At 28.1% G+C, this 18,704-nt stretch overlaps 2 protein-coding genes across 3 annotated transcripts in view; one reads left to right on the top strand and one right to left on the bottom strand.

The window, feature by feature from the left end:
- The window catches only part of LOC129911653 (voltage-dependent T-type calcium channel subunit alpha-1H), a 228,411-nt gene that overhangs the window by 28,507 nt on the left and 181,200 nt on the right, over nt 1-18,704 (top strand). The window lies entirely within an intron of this gene.
- Nucleotides 1,878-10,903, bottom strand: LOC129911654 (uncharacterized). 2 transcript variants are annotated; one of them, XR_008771682.1, is made up of 2 exons: nt 10,377-10,903; nt 1,878-2,690 (listed from the first exon to the last, which is right to left on the bottom strand). XR_008771682.1 is itself a non-coding variant. In XM_055989518.1 (2 exons), the coding sequence occupies exons 1-2, from the start codon at nt 10,599-10,601 to the stop codon at nt 9,892-9,894; spliced, it is 624 nt and encodes a 207-aa protein (XP_055845493.1). In that variant the 5' UTR covers nt 10,602-10,903; the 3' UTR covers nt 9,788-9,891. The 2 variants fall into 2 exon arrangements, 1 of the variants encoding a protein (XP_055845493.1); XM_055989518.1 differs by lacking the exon at nt 1,878-2,690 and adding an exon at nt 9,788-10,290.

The raw sequence follows: 18,704 nt of genomic DNA, 5'->3' as shown, positions 1-18,704 counted from the left end.
AACCCTTATGCAACTTTCAATTCAACAAAATTTTCTATAGAAACATATAAAATACATAAAAACTTTGCTCTGGCATTGCTATGCAAAAGGTCAAGCAAACTGAAAATATAAAATAAAATTCAAAGCAAAAAAAAAAAAATTTTAACCTACCCACTATTACAAAAAAATAACACACCCAAAAGAATTTAAAAGCGAAAATTCATTAAATTTTACAGAGCTCTGAACTATAAAATTCTCGTATAACATCAAAAGAATTTTATATTCATTTATTTAGCGAAAAAAAAAATTCTCATGACTTTTGCTTTCATCTTTGAAAATAAAAACAGGACATAATAACAAGTAGGTATGTAGAAGTAAATATGTATGTATGTAAAAAATATAAAAAAAATTGTCATATCATTTGTGTTATCTCAGAAGCGTTTTTGTATTTATTTTTTGTTTTATGAATTGCAAACTGGAAAAGTATGTTTGAAAAAAGTTAGTTTAAGCTGCTTACAGTGGTAATTCTCTGTGGATACTAAAAAATGTGTTGTTTGATAATGCGGTTTGTGGTTTGAAGGAACCATTGTTGGGTAGGCTAGTTTTTAAAAAGGTTAGTAAAAAAAATATAGACTTTAAATGAAAATTTAAATACAATTATTTTGTTGCTTTTCTGTTTTATGTTTTTGTTATGAATATTTTATTCTTTCTGTTTTATTGTTTCTGTTTTGATTTGAAGATTTTCAAAATAACTAAATGAGTTTAAATGAGACTAAACGACAACTGTAACTTTTTATGTCGTCCATTTTTTGCGACAAAAAGTAAAGAAAAACTCTTTTCCATTTATGTATAAAAAATGTATTTCCTTTTCAAATACACATTTTTTCGTTTTGCACTACTATTAGCAATTCGCAAAGACGATTACTTAGTGTATCAAGTTGAATAGGATTCTTTCTTACTGCATTCAAATCACTAGAGAAAGAAACAATCTAGAGATTGACAAATGATTATACATCTTAAATTTCATATTCCTACGGGAGAACTTTTTCAATAGCTTTTATATCAGCAGATTGGGTTTGGTTTTATTTTTAATTACCCTGAAGTACCGTGAAATTGTTGATTGTGTGATGCAGTACCTATTTTCGATTGAATTTTATCTTTTCGTTGCTCTTCACTTAAATTGTCATATCTGTTCTATATAAATATTGCGTACACCGAAAAAAAAACAATATCAATTTAACATTTTTTAAATATCAAATTAACATTTTTTAAATATCATCAAAAAATGCTGGAAAAATGTGTTTTGTGATAATTAAAATATCCAAACAATATTTTTGATATTTAAGTATCACATTTTTGAAATTTTTTTTTGATATTTTATTATCAATTTATCATATAAATTCTTCATTTGTTTCTCATTCCAAATTATTGAAAAATATTAAATAAAAAACTCTTAATGTGTACTAATTTAAAGGCGCTTTGTGTTTTTTCAAAGTAAAATGTATGAATTACTGAGAAAATTTGATCGGCAATAAGATTTTACTTCACAAAGTTTGGGAAAAAATGTATATTTTCTTGATTAGTAAAGAAGGTTTTTAAAACCTAGTCCATTTCGTTCATAAGGAAACCTCATAACTCCACCTTTTTTCGAAAATGACTTTTGATTTCCATTGAAATGTCAAAAATAAATCCAAATCCATAATATTTACTATCACACAGATAAAAAAAAATAATTTTTTACTATTTTCATAGTTAAAATCGGGATAACTATTTTGGATTTGGATTTATTTTTGACATTTGACAATTTAACATCCAGATGTATTTTTTAAACTAGTGAATAATATGGCCGTAACTGTGGAAACTATCAAGTTAAGCTCAAAAACTTTATTAAACACCAGTTAATTCCGGTCGTTTAACAAAACTTAGTTATTGCTTACCTGTATTGTATTTTAAAATCAAAGTTTCAAATGAATTCTCTGTACACTTGAAGCTTTAGTTTCATGTCAAGTTATTGAAAAATTCCGTGTTATTTTATAATTAAGTTTAGTTATACTTCTCTCCAGCTTTAATATATTTTCACTTAAGATACTTAAGTAAGATCATATCAAATTCATCCGGATGTGTCTGCACTTTTCATTCCTTTTCCATTGATATCGTGGCATTGACAGCAAAGAATAAAATCACATTCACGCCAAGGAATCAAGTTGAAATATATAAATCCATTTTATATAGAAAAACCTGTCTTCATCTCTTTTGTCAAGGATGTCGCCGAGCGTCGTCCTCGTAGTTGCTTCGTAGCTTTGCTTCCGATAAATTCTATTGAATTTTTGCACACAACGGTATTCAACACGACAATCCAACCCACCTAGTTAACTTTGCATCCATCTTCTTTTACTGTTGTTGTACAAATATCTTTATATTTGTATGCCAATCCCCTTTAATAGTTCTATTTCAACCTTCGCCGGATTTGGGTTAGGACTTGAGGGAGGAAAAAGTTTCTTTTTTAGATTTTTCACTCTTCTATTGTATAAATGTAACATGTTTTTTATATGTCCTTACGAAATGTTGCAGGTTCAAGGAACTTTATTTATATAATATGTACGGACATCCACATTCAACCAGAATTTCTTTTGTTCCCTTGGCAAATGGTCTTTAATTAAGATGAAGTCCTTCCACTTGAGGCTTGGATTTACCTTCGCTTCGGTTGAATTCTGAAATTATAAGATATAAAACCGAAAATCAATAATTTGTGTCCCCCATGGAGTATACAAGAGATGGAAAGCAGCAGCTTCATGGGCAATGGGTGATAATTTGTATGCCCAACAGACGGGGACTTTTGAAAGTTATATTACAGTTCGATGATTTTTGTTTTAAGAATATTCTTTTCTCGACTTTTGATGACTGCTGTGGAAGATAGCGCCATGTCAGGGGCAAAGACAGCATTGTTTTGCTATTCAAACGACGACACAGAGGCGTCATGGATGAGTGTCATAAAGCTTTTTTGTACGCCAGCCAAAACAAATATTTGTACATAATGGTACACTCAGAGAAAATAAGTTTATAATCATGATGGAATTTCTCTTACAAATAAATGCACGGATTGTACGCAACTGTTTATATGAGTTACGGTTTTACAAGAAATATATGAGTCAAGGCTGTGTCGATATCGGCTAAATTTGGGAGGTTTTACAACTTACGGGTGTTTTATAGACTCTAGTCGACTCGGTTATGCAAAATTGCTTAATCTTACCCACTTTCTCGGTTAAATTTTACTAATATTTAGCCGAGTTTCTTGATTAATATAAACAAGTTGATCGGTTAAAATAACCTTCTCAAAAATGGTAAATTTAAACCGAGGCGACTACGTTGATTTTAGCAACGAGAACTACGTAATTTTTAACCAAGACTACGTTATTTTTAACACATTTTTTTAACCCACCGAAAAAACCTATCGGTAGGTCCATTATTTTTCTACGTATGAAATGCCCAAGTCGAAAGGGAAAATTCTAACAAGCACAGAACGAAAAATACTATCGAGAATGATTTAAAATTCTAAATAAAAAAAAATTCAGTATAAAACTTAAAAGAATGAAGAGATCTAATGCTTAATATTCAAATTAAGTTAACCAAACAAAAAAATGAACGAAGAATATAATTTAACAACTGCAAATAACTTACATATCTCACAGATGTCACAAAGCCGTAATTTTGATCGTAGATGCAAAAATGCGTGTACCTACGTTTTTCTATACTTTACTAGACCTGACGAGGAATTTTCCTGAAATTTTTCATGTATGTATGTATGTTAATGTAAAATTATACGTTATAGAGTTAGAGTGTTCAAATGAAGATATTTACTAAGCATTTCGGAATCTCTTGACAGCAAAAAATCTACTCAATAAAATGTTATATTTTATAAAAACAAAAATAATATTTTTCTGACAGTGCAGGTATTGATTGGTTTATATGCTGCCGACAAACTTCTACTTTTGTCTTTTTTTTATAAGAAGAACATTGATAACAAATTATTTTCAAGTAGATATTAACTAATGAAGAAAATTTCGTATGAAATTGAAAAAAAAAACGAAAATTTTCAATAAAGCTTTAAAAAAAAAAACAAGAAAAAAACTTAATATAGTTTAACAAATTTGAATTGTATACAGGAATCTTTTGAACCTATAAATCGTTTTTCTACTTTTTTTTTTGTTCGCGTTTGTTTTGAGTTCCTGCATGATCTCATTTTTTTGCACGAGACGTGTTATCCCGCATGAAGTATAACCATTATCTCATTCGAGATATTCGTTTTCTAATCGATATTTTATTTCAATTTTTTGTCGAGATTTTCGCTTTCGAGGTTTTTGCATTCAGGATTGAATTTTTCGAAATTCCATGGTAAACATAAAGCACTTTTTTCTGTTCTTTCTGTTTCTGAGAGTTTTTCAACGAATGTTCTAATTTGTTTTGTTCTGGTTTTTCTAAAATAAGGATTCCTAATCTGTTAAGTTTTTCTTAAGCCATGCAGATGCAAGCTTTGGAACATACTTTAAAAACTAGATGATATTGATCGTTTCTTAAAACTTTAAGACCACAATTTTTCATTTTTATATCAATTTCCAAATACTGAACCACTTGAAATAAAGATTTTTTTCTCTTTTTAGTTTTTTTTTTTAATCAGAGGATGCACTTTTAAGAATTTAGATAAGCTATAAACTAACAAAAAAAAAAAACGAACATTTCATTGTTCTTGGTGCACTCTGAAGTTACCTCATATCTTTGAAACTTTAAAAATAGTATTATAGTATTTTTTTTTATTTGCAGAATTAAACAATAGTTGTCTATTTTATACACAAATCAAATATTTTATATACACAAAATCAAATAAAATATAAATAAAACTTCAATGGATTTGTCAGCTTTCCAGCTAGAAATGTCAGATAAAGCTGAAAGTTGGCTGAAAAAAGTAAACTTTGATTTTTATATATAGGTCGTTTCAAATTAAAAGTCCAATGGAAAATTGAGCAAAAATTAAAAACACTCATTTCCTTACTGGAAGGAAGTATTTATGAGGCAGCTGAACTTTTTCTAAAATTACGATAAAATAACGAAGAACAGTATTGATATCCCTATTTTAATTAAATAGTTATGAATTGCTATCATATAAACAGGACATTTCTGGTTCATCTTCACCTAGTCCTATAACAATATCTTCGGCAAAGTTATTCCAACTCCCTTCAAATGATAAATAGTTAAATAATTGAATGTTTTTTTGTTTTGCCCGCGGATATGGAGTGTTGCAAGCCCGGGAGACCTGCCTCCGCTTTCTGAGGCTAACCCAGTGAATCTCACAGACTGTTCAATTAATTAAAATAGGGATATCAAGAACTGTTCTCATTATATTTCATCGTAATTTTACAAAAAGTTCAGCTGCCTCATAAATGCTTCCTTCCAGTAAGCGAATGAGTTTTTTTTTATTTTTGCTCAATTTTCCATGGGACTTTTGATTTGAAAAGACCTATACAATCAAATTAAGTTGATAATTCTTTGAGTTTGATTGACGGAAAGGACTGGATATGTCTTTAAACACTTCAATATGGTCTATTTCTATTTCTCGGAAAAATATTTTTTCTAGCTTGGAAATGTTCAGAACACTGTATTTGACGATGCAACTTCTGTTTTTGTTATTTAAATAACATAACAAACATTGAATAAGAAACAGATCAAATTGTTGTCAGTTTTTTTTTTGTCTTAGCATCAGTGTCTAACATCAAAGGAAAACTTTTGAATCTAAACGAAACTTGTATTTTCCTATCAATTTCAAAATTCTCCCTAAATAAGTCAAAATTAAGGTTAGACCACCTGCCACCAGAAAAAAATGTTTCTCCTTTTTATTTATATCTACGTAAATCAATGTACATATGTAAATAACCAATTCTAAAAGGGGAATCCTCCTTTAACTCATAGATATAGACATCAATTTGCCAACCTTATTTATGAGCGATGACTATAGGTTCGTAAATTAAGGGTTTTTAGAAAAAAAGCAAATTTATGACTTTCATGACGATTTTTATTGCCAACATAACTTATGTTATAGGTTTTTTTTAAAGCAAAAGAGCGATATTAATGTTCCCCAGACACATTTTAAGCAAACGACCATGTCCTATCAGTGTCGGAAATTACATAAAATATTTTATGTCTTACCTATCGTTATTCTCGCAAAAGCAGGAATGAGATTTTTTTTTTGCATTTTCAAAATTTTGTATGCTTAGAATTTTATGTAGATATTATTTCCTAAAGTTATATCGGACTCATCTTCAAAACATCATTCAAAAAAAGTTTTTCACTTTTACCTTGTTACTTCCGCCTTCCACCAAGTGTGAAAACAGAATACAAATCACCTTTTGGCGAGATTCCTTGCGATAACCTTTTTTCTCGCTTCAAAATCTCATAAATTATCCCCATCAGCCCTTATTCTAACAGAAAAAAAGAACAAATACCAGGAACGCCTTCAAAAAAACAAATCTATAAATGCCCCACTCTCTCCACCTACCTCTTACAAAACAAAATTGAATCTTTTTTTTTTCAATTTCCTTAGTTTTGTGCGCAAGGCCTCCCCAATGGTCTTTTAAAACGAGCAGCACGATAGGAACGTGCGTCCGTTCCATGCGAACGGATTTTCATACACACATAACTACATTTTATATTATATGTATTTTGAAACATGCCGATATTGAAAACCAACAAAAAATCAATTTACACTTTTACTATACCCTGGTGGTGGTTGGGCTGAGAGAGCTGGGATATAAGATGGGATGATTTCGGTCGGATCAGATGCTTAATCGTAGATATGTGTATGAGAATACGTGTGAATGGGATATCTGTTGATTTTATTCAAGATGCCTACACAAGTTTTCTAGGGTCTATTTTGTTAAGGACTTTATGACTTCGTAATGGTTCTTGATGTAGAAGATGGTGTGTATAGTGAAGGAGGCTATTCTTATAGAGGGATTTGCACCAGCTGTAAAGGTTCGAGTATTCCCAAGCTTGATTTTCTTCACTGATAAAAGCAGTAGTTAAATAAACGTGCGAAGGATACAATAATAATCTCATAATAAGTTGTTCTTTTGTCGAAAACGTTTTCAAATTGCAAAGCAGTTAGGACTTCAGCCCATATATGAATTGCTTTGAAATATTTCTAGCTTTGGGTTTATTTTTGTTTAATAAAGAACTTTTTTTTGCAATAAAAAAAAAAAAAACATTGGAATTGAAGACAAATGGTGTCGAAGTAATTTTCTAGAAAAAAATGTTTCAATAGAAATCGCCTAAAAATGCAGCATTGTGTGCTTAACAAAAGAGTGGTTTATGGTTTTGATGTTGTAGGTCTTAAATAAAATAGGGTAGTAGATTTTTATCGATGCCATACTATTAGGCCAAATGTTCACGGATAGATTAATTTTATTTCTTCTTAAAAGCAAAATCAAACAAATATTTACAGATATAAGGGGACTTAACATAACTTATAAATATGTTTGAAAGACTATTTTCAAGAGTATTTATTAAAAGAATAAAAAAGATGAAACTAGTGAATCATCAGAAGTATATTGCACCAATGATTTCTTCTTTATATTTATTAAATACACTTTTTAAGAAAACAGATTCACGTTCATGTTTAGAATTAATTTTTAAAAACTCACAGATGAATATCCTTTACTCGTATGAATAATGATTGAAAGAAACTATGTAAGCCTTTTAAAACGTGTTAATGCTAACAAAAAAAAATATTTTATTCGATAGAAACAAATATCACGTATACACCACAGTGACCGAACATAAAGTTAATAGATATAAGTGGTTAAATGTTTTCCTTTTTTTTTTTTAATATAATGCAATTAATATTTGGTTGTTTTTTATTCTGTCCGAGATAAAAAATGGTCATAAAACGACTTAATATGCTGTTAAAAATCGAAATATTGAAATTAAAAAAAAAAAATAATTTAAATCGCTTTTATTTTTTTAATATGCAATTGATATATATTGATATATAAATTAAAGTTCTTGATTTCATTAGATTTGAAAACGCTTGTGTGAAACAAAAATCTACGGTAACAAAAATTAGTGCAACAAATTAAAATCCGGTTTTATTTTAAAATAATTTTATTATTTCAATTTCCAACTATCTTGTTTTCCAATAGTCAATTGTACTTCGATAAATAATTTTTTTTTTTTTTGTAATGTTACAAATTCATTTATTGTTTTATTATGCTTATAAGGAAAAATAATATATCATTAGCAAATTTTACGTTAGCGATTGAATTTCAACTTAAAGAAAACTATCTCATCAATTTGTTGAAAGGAAAAGCATTTATTTAAGAAAAACACAGAGAAAAAAAGTCCACATAAAATAGAATAAAAACAATAAGATTTCTCTATGGTTTTCATCCAAGAAGGAAACCTTATTAAAACAATGAAGAACATCTTATTAAAATATCGTAAATTCTATAAGATTGTCACATAATTATATTTAATAAGATTTCACATCCTTTTCAGTAGGACATCTTCTTGAAATTAAATGGAAATCTTATTGAAAGTATGAAGAAAACTTCTTGAAACAATACGGAAAACTTATTAAAATTATGTGGAGTTCTTTTAGAAATAATAAGGAATCTTTTTAAATGCATGTGGAAATCTCTTTAAAATCATATGGAAAGTTTTTAAAAATCCAAACTTTCAATAAGTTTTCCGTATTGTTTCAAGAAGTTTTCTTCGCTCAATTGACTAACACGTCCGTCCAACCACCAATATATCGAAATTTTTTGAAAACCACTCGGCAAACAAGACAGGGCGTCGGGTGCTCACATTATCAAAACAGCATCAGATCAGACCAAATAGCAGCTGATCTGTCCGGTAAATTAGTCAATGTGAACCCCGCTAATGTGAACGACAATAGTTAACGATAGTTAACAATAGGGATGTAAGCGAATCTGTCAAATTTTAAATTTAATAAAACACTGGTTTTAAATTAATTTTCATATGAACTTATTATCTAAATCGTTGCTGACTGTTTAAAGACTCTTGTCAAATTAATTTTTTTTTTGTTAAAAAACATAACTATAGTTCCCAAAAATGTTTTCTAATAGAAAAACAAATGTCAGGTTCATCAAAGTGGACACTTTGACGTTTAAGCACTTCTTGCTTAACAATTGTTAGAAAAAGAACGCACCTTTGTTTTTCCAAATAAGGGGTTCACATTGACTAACTTGAAGGACAGACCAGCTGCCATTTGGTCTGGTCGGATGGTATTTTAATAATGTGAACAGGAATACTCATCCGACGGCCTGTCCGGTTTGCCGGATGGTTTTCAAAAAATTTTTATTTTTTGGTGGTCGGACGGACATGTTGGTCAACTGAACGACATGTCTGTCCGGCAGACAATGATATTCCATTTTCTTTAATTTGAGAACAGAAGATGCGAAAGAAACATTAAAAATAAGCTGAAAAATGGGTTTTGATGAAAATTGTCTGATAAGTGTGAACGCAAAATATCATCTGCCCATCAGGCCAAATGAAAATCGGTCTGTCCGGTAAGTTGGTCAATGTGAACCCCAGAAATGACATTCGTTGGAACTTCCCCATTTTGGTTTTGAAAATATTTTTAAATTTTCTGCAAACAATAATGACGCTAGAAGCTAGTTGGAAAATAAAGTCCAATTTTGCAATTTTTACAAAAAAAAAAAAAAAAAAAAATAATAATAAATTATTTATGTAGTTACATCGTAAGCATAACAAGAATTGATTTTAAGTATTCGTCGGATAAGAATAATATTCATAACTTTAACTTTTTGTTCCAAAGATATAATTTCCTTCCAATTGACATCAAATATAAGAGACGAAAGGACGATACATTTATTACTCTTTTCAAGAGTTTTGATTAAACGCAACTATACACACGGGTAGGTAGGTACTTACCTTATTTTCTGTGGGAAAAGTTTCTACAATTGCGTTTGCCCATAGATTCATATCCCTGTATGACATTTTCGTTCCACATCCCACAAACCTCTCCACAATGCAATGAGTAAGAACCTTCTGGTTCTTACTGTTTAGTTGTCCATTTTGCTCATAGTAGGATAATAGCATTTTTCCTCTTACAGACGACCTAAGAACACTTAAGAGGTCTGTTTCTTCCGCAACACGAGAATGTGAAGAGGCTCGAGAAGAAGGGGCATTTAAATCATTGGATATTTTCTCGAGCCATTCAATCACTTTTCGGGTTGATGGTGGTGACGGGGTGCCTTGGTCACATAGTAATGGTTTGTTCTGGAAAAATATTTAAAACTATTACGAAAGAGTACCTACATTGGGAGTACCTACCTTATAAAATAGATATTTTAATTACAACTTACCCTTTCTTTTTGCCACTTTCTTAATCCAGCCTTAAATTTTACCCGTTCCCCGAAGAAGCCGGCGCTATCAATGTTCGCGAATAATTTATCCACGTCCTTCGTTTCCATTTTTTCCAAAACATCTATGGAATTGACCCCATAAATGTTCAAGACAACCAACGCACGTGGAGATGCGTAACCCCCATTGTTTGTATATTTTGTGGGTTTCTTCGATATCACTCGCATCCCATGTCATGCATGGGACACTTATAATTTCGTTATCGTTTATGATATTTTCGTTTTCCATTTTTTTAGCACTTTTGAATTTTTACGAGTATAAAGATCAAACGCTCGCTTTGAAATGATACAAAATGAGTTTACCGTTGGCAAAGTACATAATTATAAGACAACAGTACACTTTCTTACAACTTTGTATATGGAAACCTTCTGAAATCAATAAGATTTCCTTGTAAATCTATAAGTTACAGGGAAATCTTATTGATTTCAGAAGATTTCCATATAAAAAGTTGTAAGAATGGGATAACTTATTGTTTTTAAAGGGAAACTTTAATTTTAGAAGATTTTTTTTTCTTCAAAGTACAGTTATTTGAAATTTAATAAGGAAGTCTTTTGATTTTGATAAAAAGTTACAAAGAGATAACTTCTAGTTTTAAAAGGGAATTCTTCTTGATTTTAGTAGATTTCCTTATTAATTTTAAAACTAATAAGTTTTTGATGTAATTTATAATAAGGAAATCTTTTTGATTAAAGAAGAATTCCTTATTACGGATTTTGAACCAAAAAATTATATGCTCGACTCATTGAAATCTTATATTAATAAGATAATCTCATTATTTGATTATAAGATTTTCTTCATGAAATCAATAAGATTTCTCTATAGAAATATCATATTATTTGATAGTTTTAATAAGATTTCTTAGCAAAACAGCTCAATAATGCAATCTGTTAGTTTTTAGGTGGTCATATTTTTATCTGTGGTGGATTTCAGGATATTAACGATGGTTTAAAAAGAAAAAGGTATTTTTTATTAAAATGTTGAAACTCAAAATGTTAAAAAATAAAATGCATGACTGAATCACACTTACCTTTTACTTTGTATTCTTTTTTGTATGCTTTTAAAAAATAAAATAATAATAAAATATTTTAAACCAAAAAAAAAAAAAAAAAATCAGGTACAAAAAATATATTATTATTCTGATTTTCTTACAGTTTTTTTCTTGAAAATTTTAATATTATCCTTAAACAATGAAGTGTACCTATGCATATATAAATATAATTGTACTAGCCGACCCGCCCGTTGCATAGCGCTTCGCTGCTATGGTTATGAGTGCAATCAAATAGTGTTTTATGTATATAGTTGAATGTTGGTTAGATTGTTTGTATGTTTGTTTATTTTGTTTAATTGTTTGATTGTGTGTTTGATTGTTTGTTTGATTGTTTGTTTGATTATTTGTTTGATTGTGTTTGATTGTATGTTTGATTGTTTAGTTTGTTTGATTGATTGTTTGTTTGATCGTTTGTTTGATTGTTTGTTTGATTGTTTGTTTGATTGTTTGTTTGATTGTTGCTTGATTGTATGTTTGATTGTTTGTTTGATTGTTTGTTTGATTGTTTGTTTGATTGTTTGATTGTTTGTTGTTAGTGTTATGTTGTTTGGTTGTATAATGATTTAATTGTTTGATTGTCTCTTGTTTTTTATTTGTCGATTGTTAATTGTTGTTTATTGTTTGATGTTTATTGTTGGGTGTTTATTGTTAGGTGTTTGTTGTTTTGTTATTAAGTTGTTTGGTTGGTTATTGGGGTGTTTGGTTGTTTGTTGGTCCTTGTTTGTTGTTTGATGCTTGTTGCCTCTTTTTGTTGTTGTTGTACACATGAATACATTTAATCATTTAAAATACTACTTCTTGGACACGCTATTGGTATAAGGGTGGGGTTAAACTCAAGTAGCACAAAAGTCCACAATACACCAAAATATTTGGTGTATTTTTTGTACTTTCGTGATATACATTTTTAATATAAAAAATACACCACTTGCTCGTATATAATAAACTCCTGTGGTTAAAAAAATATACCGATTTTTTGGTGTATAAATGGCGCTAGTGGTATATTAAATGATCTGGTTTTTTGTGAAAATTATCCCTTTGAAATTGAAAAATACACAATAAATCTATGGATAAAATACACCATTTAAATTATTCTGATTTAAAATTTGAGCCAAAGTTTATTTTTTACCTCAAACAGTTTGATGAAATTTAATTTACACCATTTCTTATGAAATAAATGAAAATGAATTTTTATACACTTACATAATATTGCCATTAGAAACTAATGGTTAAATATGAATTTGTTTGCCAAATTTTACAACGAAACACATTTTGTCTACTAATTTTAGATACTACCCCCTCTAAAAATCGAGCGCCTCAAAAATGTCAGTGAATTAATGATTTTTTTTTTTCGATTTTAAAAATCAGTTTTTCAAAAATTTTAATTTTTTTTGTTGTTTTTACATTTTTTTAGAAGAGTTCTTTTATAATATAATATACCGAATCGAAAAAAACCAAAAATGAGGGATAATTAGGTCGATAAATATACTATTATAGTAAAATAATTAATCGCTGTCTTCTTTTTTTAAATGGCGGCCATTGAAAAATATGTCGTCTCCCACTTTTGCATTCTGGTGAATTTTATGTGAACAGGGTGTACTTCTTACACCAAAGAGAGTGTACAAAATATACCGTTTTGGTTGATTTCAGAATCGAATAATTTTATGCACCATTAATAGTATATTATAAAAGCAACTGAATATAGGTGTATTTTTTGCTCTGAATCTTAAAAAAATGTTTAAATTTTTTACAGAAAAGACAGTGGTATAATTTTTATACCAATAATTTTGAGAAATACACCATATTTTTTCAATTTCCTCAATTTTACACCAAAGTTAATGAATTTACACCAATTTATACACCAGTGTGCTACTTGAGAAGTTTTAGTGGAGTTAACAGTAAAGAGGGTTTGAGTTTGGTTATATGGAAAGTTTATTATAACTTAAACAATATTATGTGTTATGGTAATCAAGTATTAAGTTTTGAATATACAAAATTGTATTATAGGTACATCTCCTGTTTTAATTATTTCTCATGCTTTCTATAATTAAAATAACAAAATTATCATAAGTACTCAAAAGCATTAAAAAAGCAATATAATTTTTAAAAGATTTATTAAAAAAAATTGCGTTTTTTACAAAAAAAAAAATTAAATTATTTAATAAAAGGAAAGAAAATATTTGCTAAATACGCTTGAAAATATTCATATTTTCATATAAAATTGCAATTTCTAATACATATTCTTTTTTGTTAAAAATTCATCTAGGGTTAAGTGCGTTGCACTTTGTTGCATGAAAAAAAGTAATATTGGCAACACTTGTAACATAAAATAAGTGCCTTCTGGTATGTATGTCAGTAGTATTTTTAGCATTTCCTTTTCTATAATAGATAGTAAATATTCAAAAGTATTTTCTGTGAAAGATGTATAGTCGTAAAGACAACATTAAAACAAATATTAAAATCAGATAGGATACCTATGACTGGTGCATTTGGCGAAATTGAAAGCTTTGGTACCTAAAAAAAAGTGAAAAAATAAGGTATCCGTTAAAGTTGCCAAAAATATAAATGACTGGCGGAAGAATTAATGAAAATATTATTCTACGTGTGTTATTATTATTGCAAATAGATTGCCAACAAAAGAAACAATTTTGTTACCAACAAAATTTGATAGGGCAGTCTTACACTCATGTGGAAGCAAGAAAGTTTTTTGTTTGATGTTTTTCAAAACGTATTATCTTCTTTTCAGTGTTTTTTATTAATTTTGAGAGTTTCTAAAAAAAAAAAAAACTTATAGAATAAAGACTATGGGCCATATTCATTGACGCTGTCTTAGTTATTACTAAGAAAGACTGGAGTTTATCCTATTTAAATAACATTGGGTAAACCGTAGTCTAAGATAAACCGGGGTCTTAAAACGACTTTTAATATGCCCCTTTACTTTAATTAGAAGAAGTTTTTTATTGGTTTTAACACAGTCAAACACTGAAAGGGCAGGCGGCCTTGCCCCACTTCCCCTAATAAGCTTTCATTAATCGGATTTATAATGATCAAAAATTAATTTCCTAATTTATAGTTAATTGTTTTTTAAGATTCATCCAGAGCTTAAAAATTAATTCATTTTCTGACTAAAGGCCTTGAATTTTGCTTTGAATTACGCATAAGTATAATACAATTATTTTTCATGAAGCTTGTAATTGACGCACATTTGATTTATCAAGTTTGCGGAAAAAATGCAATCATAACAGTTAAAAGTGTAATATTTAGTCGGTTTTTGGAATTTAATACTTTCTTGCTTTAGTTTTTCAAAATTTTCAAAGTTTTTATCTATTTTTTTAATTTTATAGGTACATTAGGGTGGGTCAAAAAAATCGAAATTCTTTTTTTTGAATTGGTACTCCGAAAAATCGATTGCTAGACCCCTCTAGAATATACACACCAAATATGAGCTCTTTATATTAATGGGAAGGTCCTCCGCTTTGCAATTTTCCATTTTTACATTAAGCTTCTACTAAAAAAAAATAGTTTTTTTATTAATTGACTTTTTAGCAAATTTCTTTTCATATTCTTGTAGGAAATTGAACGCTCTACAAAAAAGGCCTTATACACTTTTTTCGTTTATCTAACCGTTGAATAGATATTTGAGGTCCAAAAATCGAGAAAATCTTTAAAAATTCGTTTTTTGTTCTTAATTTTGTAACAAATTGAAAAATTATAATGATCAAACGCGCAAGACATATTCTTGTTGGAAATTGATTGCTCCACAAAAAAGGTCTTATTAACTTTTTTCATTAATTTAACCATTCTAAAGATATTCGAGGTCAAAGTTTAAAAAAAATATAAAAACATTTTATATTTTTAAAAAAGTTCTAATTCACTGAAACTTCATTATTTTCAAATTAGCAAGATATATTCTTGTAGGGGCTTAAACGTTCTACAAAAAATTCTTTGGAATGAAATTGATTGCTTTAACCGCTTAGAAGATATTCGTATCCAAATCGCAATGTATACGGGTCATAAGAAAACTATTGAAATCAGTGAGCATTGGTTTGGATACGAATATCTTCTAAACGGTTAAAGCAATCAATTTCATTCCAAAGAATTTTTTGTAGAACGTTTAAGCCCCTACAAGAATATATCTTGCTAATTTTAAAATAATGAAGTTTCAGTGAATTGGAATTTTTTTAAAAATATAAAAAGTTTTTATATTTTTTTTTTAACTTTGACCTCGAATATCTTTAGAATGGTTAGATTAATGAAAAAAGTTAATAAGACCTTTTTTGTGGAGCAATCAATTTCCAACAAGAATATGTCTTGCGCGTTTGATCATTATAATTTTTCAATTTGTTACAAAATTAAGAACAAAAAACGAATTTTTAAAGATTTTCTTGATTTTTGGACCTCAAATATCTATTCAACGGTTAGATAAACGAAAAAAGTGTATAACGCCTTTTTTGTAGAGCGTTTAATTTCCTACAAGAATATGAAAAGAAATTTGCTAAAAAGTCAATTAATAAAAAAAATTATTTTTTTTAAGTAGAAGCTTGATGTAAAAATGGAAAATTGCAAAGCGGAGGACCTTCCCATTAATATAAAGAGCTCATATTTGGTGTGTATATTCTAGAGGGGTCTAGCAATCGATTTTTCGGAGTACCAAATCAAAAAAAAAAAATTCGATTTTTTTGACCCACCCTAAGGTACATCATATTGCATTTCTATTGATATAAAAATCCAGCAATTATTAAGGAAACTGTGAGCAATAATGTGCAGGTGGTTTACAATATTTCAACTTTTTCATAGATTTACCTATGAAATTTTAAATTTTATGATATTTGAAAAATTAATTTGAAGCTCGTAGACATTGCAATAATTTTTATAAGTGGAGTAACTAAAGCAAATTAATAGGGAACCCGGCCGAACAGATTTGATTTTTTTTAAAACGTCGGCAATCAAAAATACTTTTAAGTCTACAGTTTATAAATTGCCGATGTTGCCGTACTGTTTTTTTTTTTTAATTAATTTTTTTTAACAAAAACATTTTTTTTTGCTTAAATTTCAAAAAATAAATGATACCAAAAGATTCTCTAGGTAATTTAAGGGAAAAAAAAGTATGTGGTAGTAAAAGACAATCTTCAACTTTCTCACAAACTGACTTCAAACGCAAACAAAATATTTTGAACACAACGGCAGCACCTACAATATTTGCATACACGTTTTTAAAAAGCCAGAATTTCATTTCCATCTGTAAAAATTTAAATTCACTATAATCAAGAGTTTTTGAAAGATTGGTCCTCAATTGGAAAAAAAGTTACTACTAATTTTTAAATGGCTTTTTTTCAAACTTTTTCGTAGTAAAATTCAAATTTATTTTGAAAAAGTGTTTGGCCATTATTATAATCTGATGAGTTATGGAGAGGAAAAGGTAATTTTTATTACAGTTTGAAAACAAAAAAAAAATTAAAAATTACTTCAATTTCATTGGATTTTTTGATAAAAACTGATTTTTTGCATTGAAATAATTGATTTTTTCAAAGACTTTGGCAAATAAGAATTTTAAACTTTTGCTATTTAACTTTCAACAATAAGAGCTATTGAATGAAGTACAAATAGCTTTATACATATTTAAATGTTGAACTTAAAAAAAAAAAATAAGTTAATTTTTTTTTAACTTCAATTGAATTCGAAAATGAAATATGTACTTTTTAATTTTTTTCATAAACTGTAATACATATTGATATTTCCTTTTTTAATCTTTATAAATGTGGCCAAAAAATTTGAAAAATAAATTTATATTACGAAAATGTTTTAAACCTAATACCTTAGATTTTTCTTAGAATTACGCATAAGTATTAGTAGAGTAACTAAAGCAAATTATTAGGGAACCCGGCCGAACAGCTCTGATTTTGACGATTTTTTTTTCTAACGTAGGTAATTAAAAATACTTTAAAGTCTATAGATTAAAAATTGCCGGTGTTGCCGTATTATTTTTTAAAATTAAAATTAAATTTTTTTTTAACAAAACCATTTTTTTTGCTTAAATTTCATAAAACAAATGATAGCAAAAGATTCTCTAGGTAATTTAAGGAAAATATATAAAAGGCAATCACAAAAAAAATATTTTGAAAACAACGGCAACACCTACAATATTTTAAGATACATTTTTAAAAAGCCAGAAGCTCATTCTTATCTCTTGAATTTAAATCCACTAAATTTGATCAAGACTTTTTGAAAAAATGGTCCTCAAACTCAGAATTAAAAAAAAAAATGTTATTAGAAAAATTTAAAATGACTTTTTTCCAAACTTTTTCTAATAAAATATGAATTTATTTAAAAAAAATGTTTGGCCATAAATATTATCAGTTGAATTTCGAAGCAAAAAAGGTAAAATATATCACGCTTTTGAAAAAAAATGAAAAATTACTTCAATTTCAATGGTTTTTTTTTATTAAAACTGAATTTTTGCATTGAAATAATTAATTTTCTCAGAGACTGTGGTAAATAGGAACTTTAAATTTTTGCTATTTAACTTTCAACAGTAAGGGTTATTAAATGAATAAAAAATAATTTTATGTTTAGATGTTGAACTTTAAAAAAAAAAAATAAGTTACATTTTTTTTCAAAACTTTTATTAAAAAAAGTTCTTCGAAAATAAAATACTTTTTAATTTTTTTCATAAACCGTAATACATATTGACATTTCCTTTTATAATTTAAAATCATAATAAATGCGTCCAAAAAAATTTGAAAATATATTACTAAGCTTCTAGCTTTTAAAAAATGTATATTTGAATATTGTAGGTGTTGCCGTTGTGTTCAAATATTTTTTTTTGTGTTTGAAGTCAATTAATAAGAAAATTGCATTTATTGCTTGAACTATGGAAGATTGTCCCTCACTCCCATATATTTTTTTTCCTTGAATTTCCTAGACAATCTTTTGGCATCAGTTAATTTATGAAATTTAAGAAAAATTTTTGAAAAAAATTTGTTTTTGTTCACAAAAATCTTCAATTAAATTTAAAAAATCAAAACGGCAACACCGGCAATTTTTAATCTATAGACTTTAAAGTATTTCTAATTACCGACGTTTGAAAAAAAAGATCATCAAAATCTAAGCTGTTCGGCCGGGTTCCCTAATATTGCCAATTTTTGAGCTTTAGTTACTCCACTTCAATTATTTTTCATGAAGCTTTTATTTGACGTAGAATAATGTTTGATATGTCAACTAAAGT

The sequence above is a fragment of the Episyrphus balteatus genome, chromosome 2, assembly GCF_945859705.1.
Source record: "Episyrphus balteatus chromosome 2, idEpiBalt1.1, whole genome shotgun sequence".
Lineage (NCBI taxonomy): Eukaryota > Metazoa > Arthropoda > Insecta > Diptera > Syrphidae > Episyrphus > Episyrphus balteatus.
Note: the sequence above shows the minus strand (reverse complement) of the source record. Positions and strands in the feature narration are given on the sequence as shown.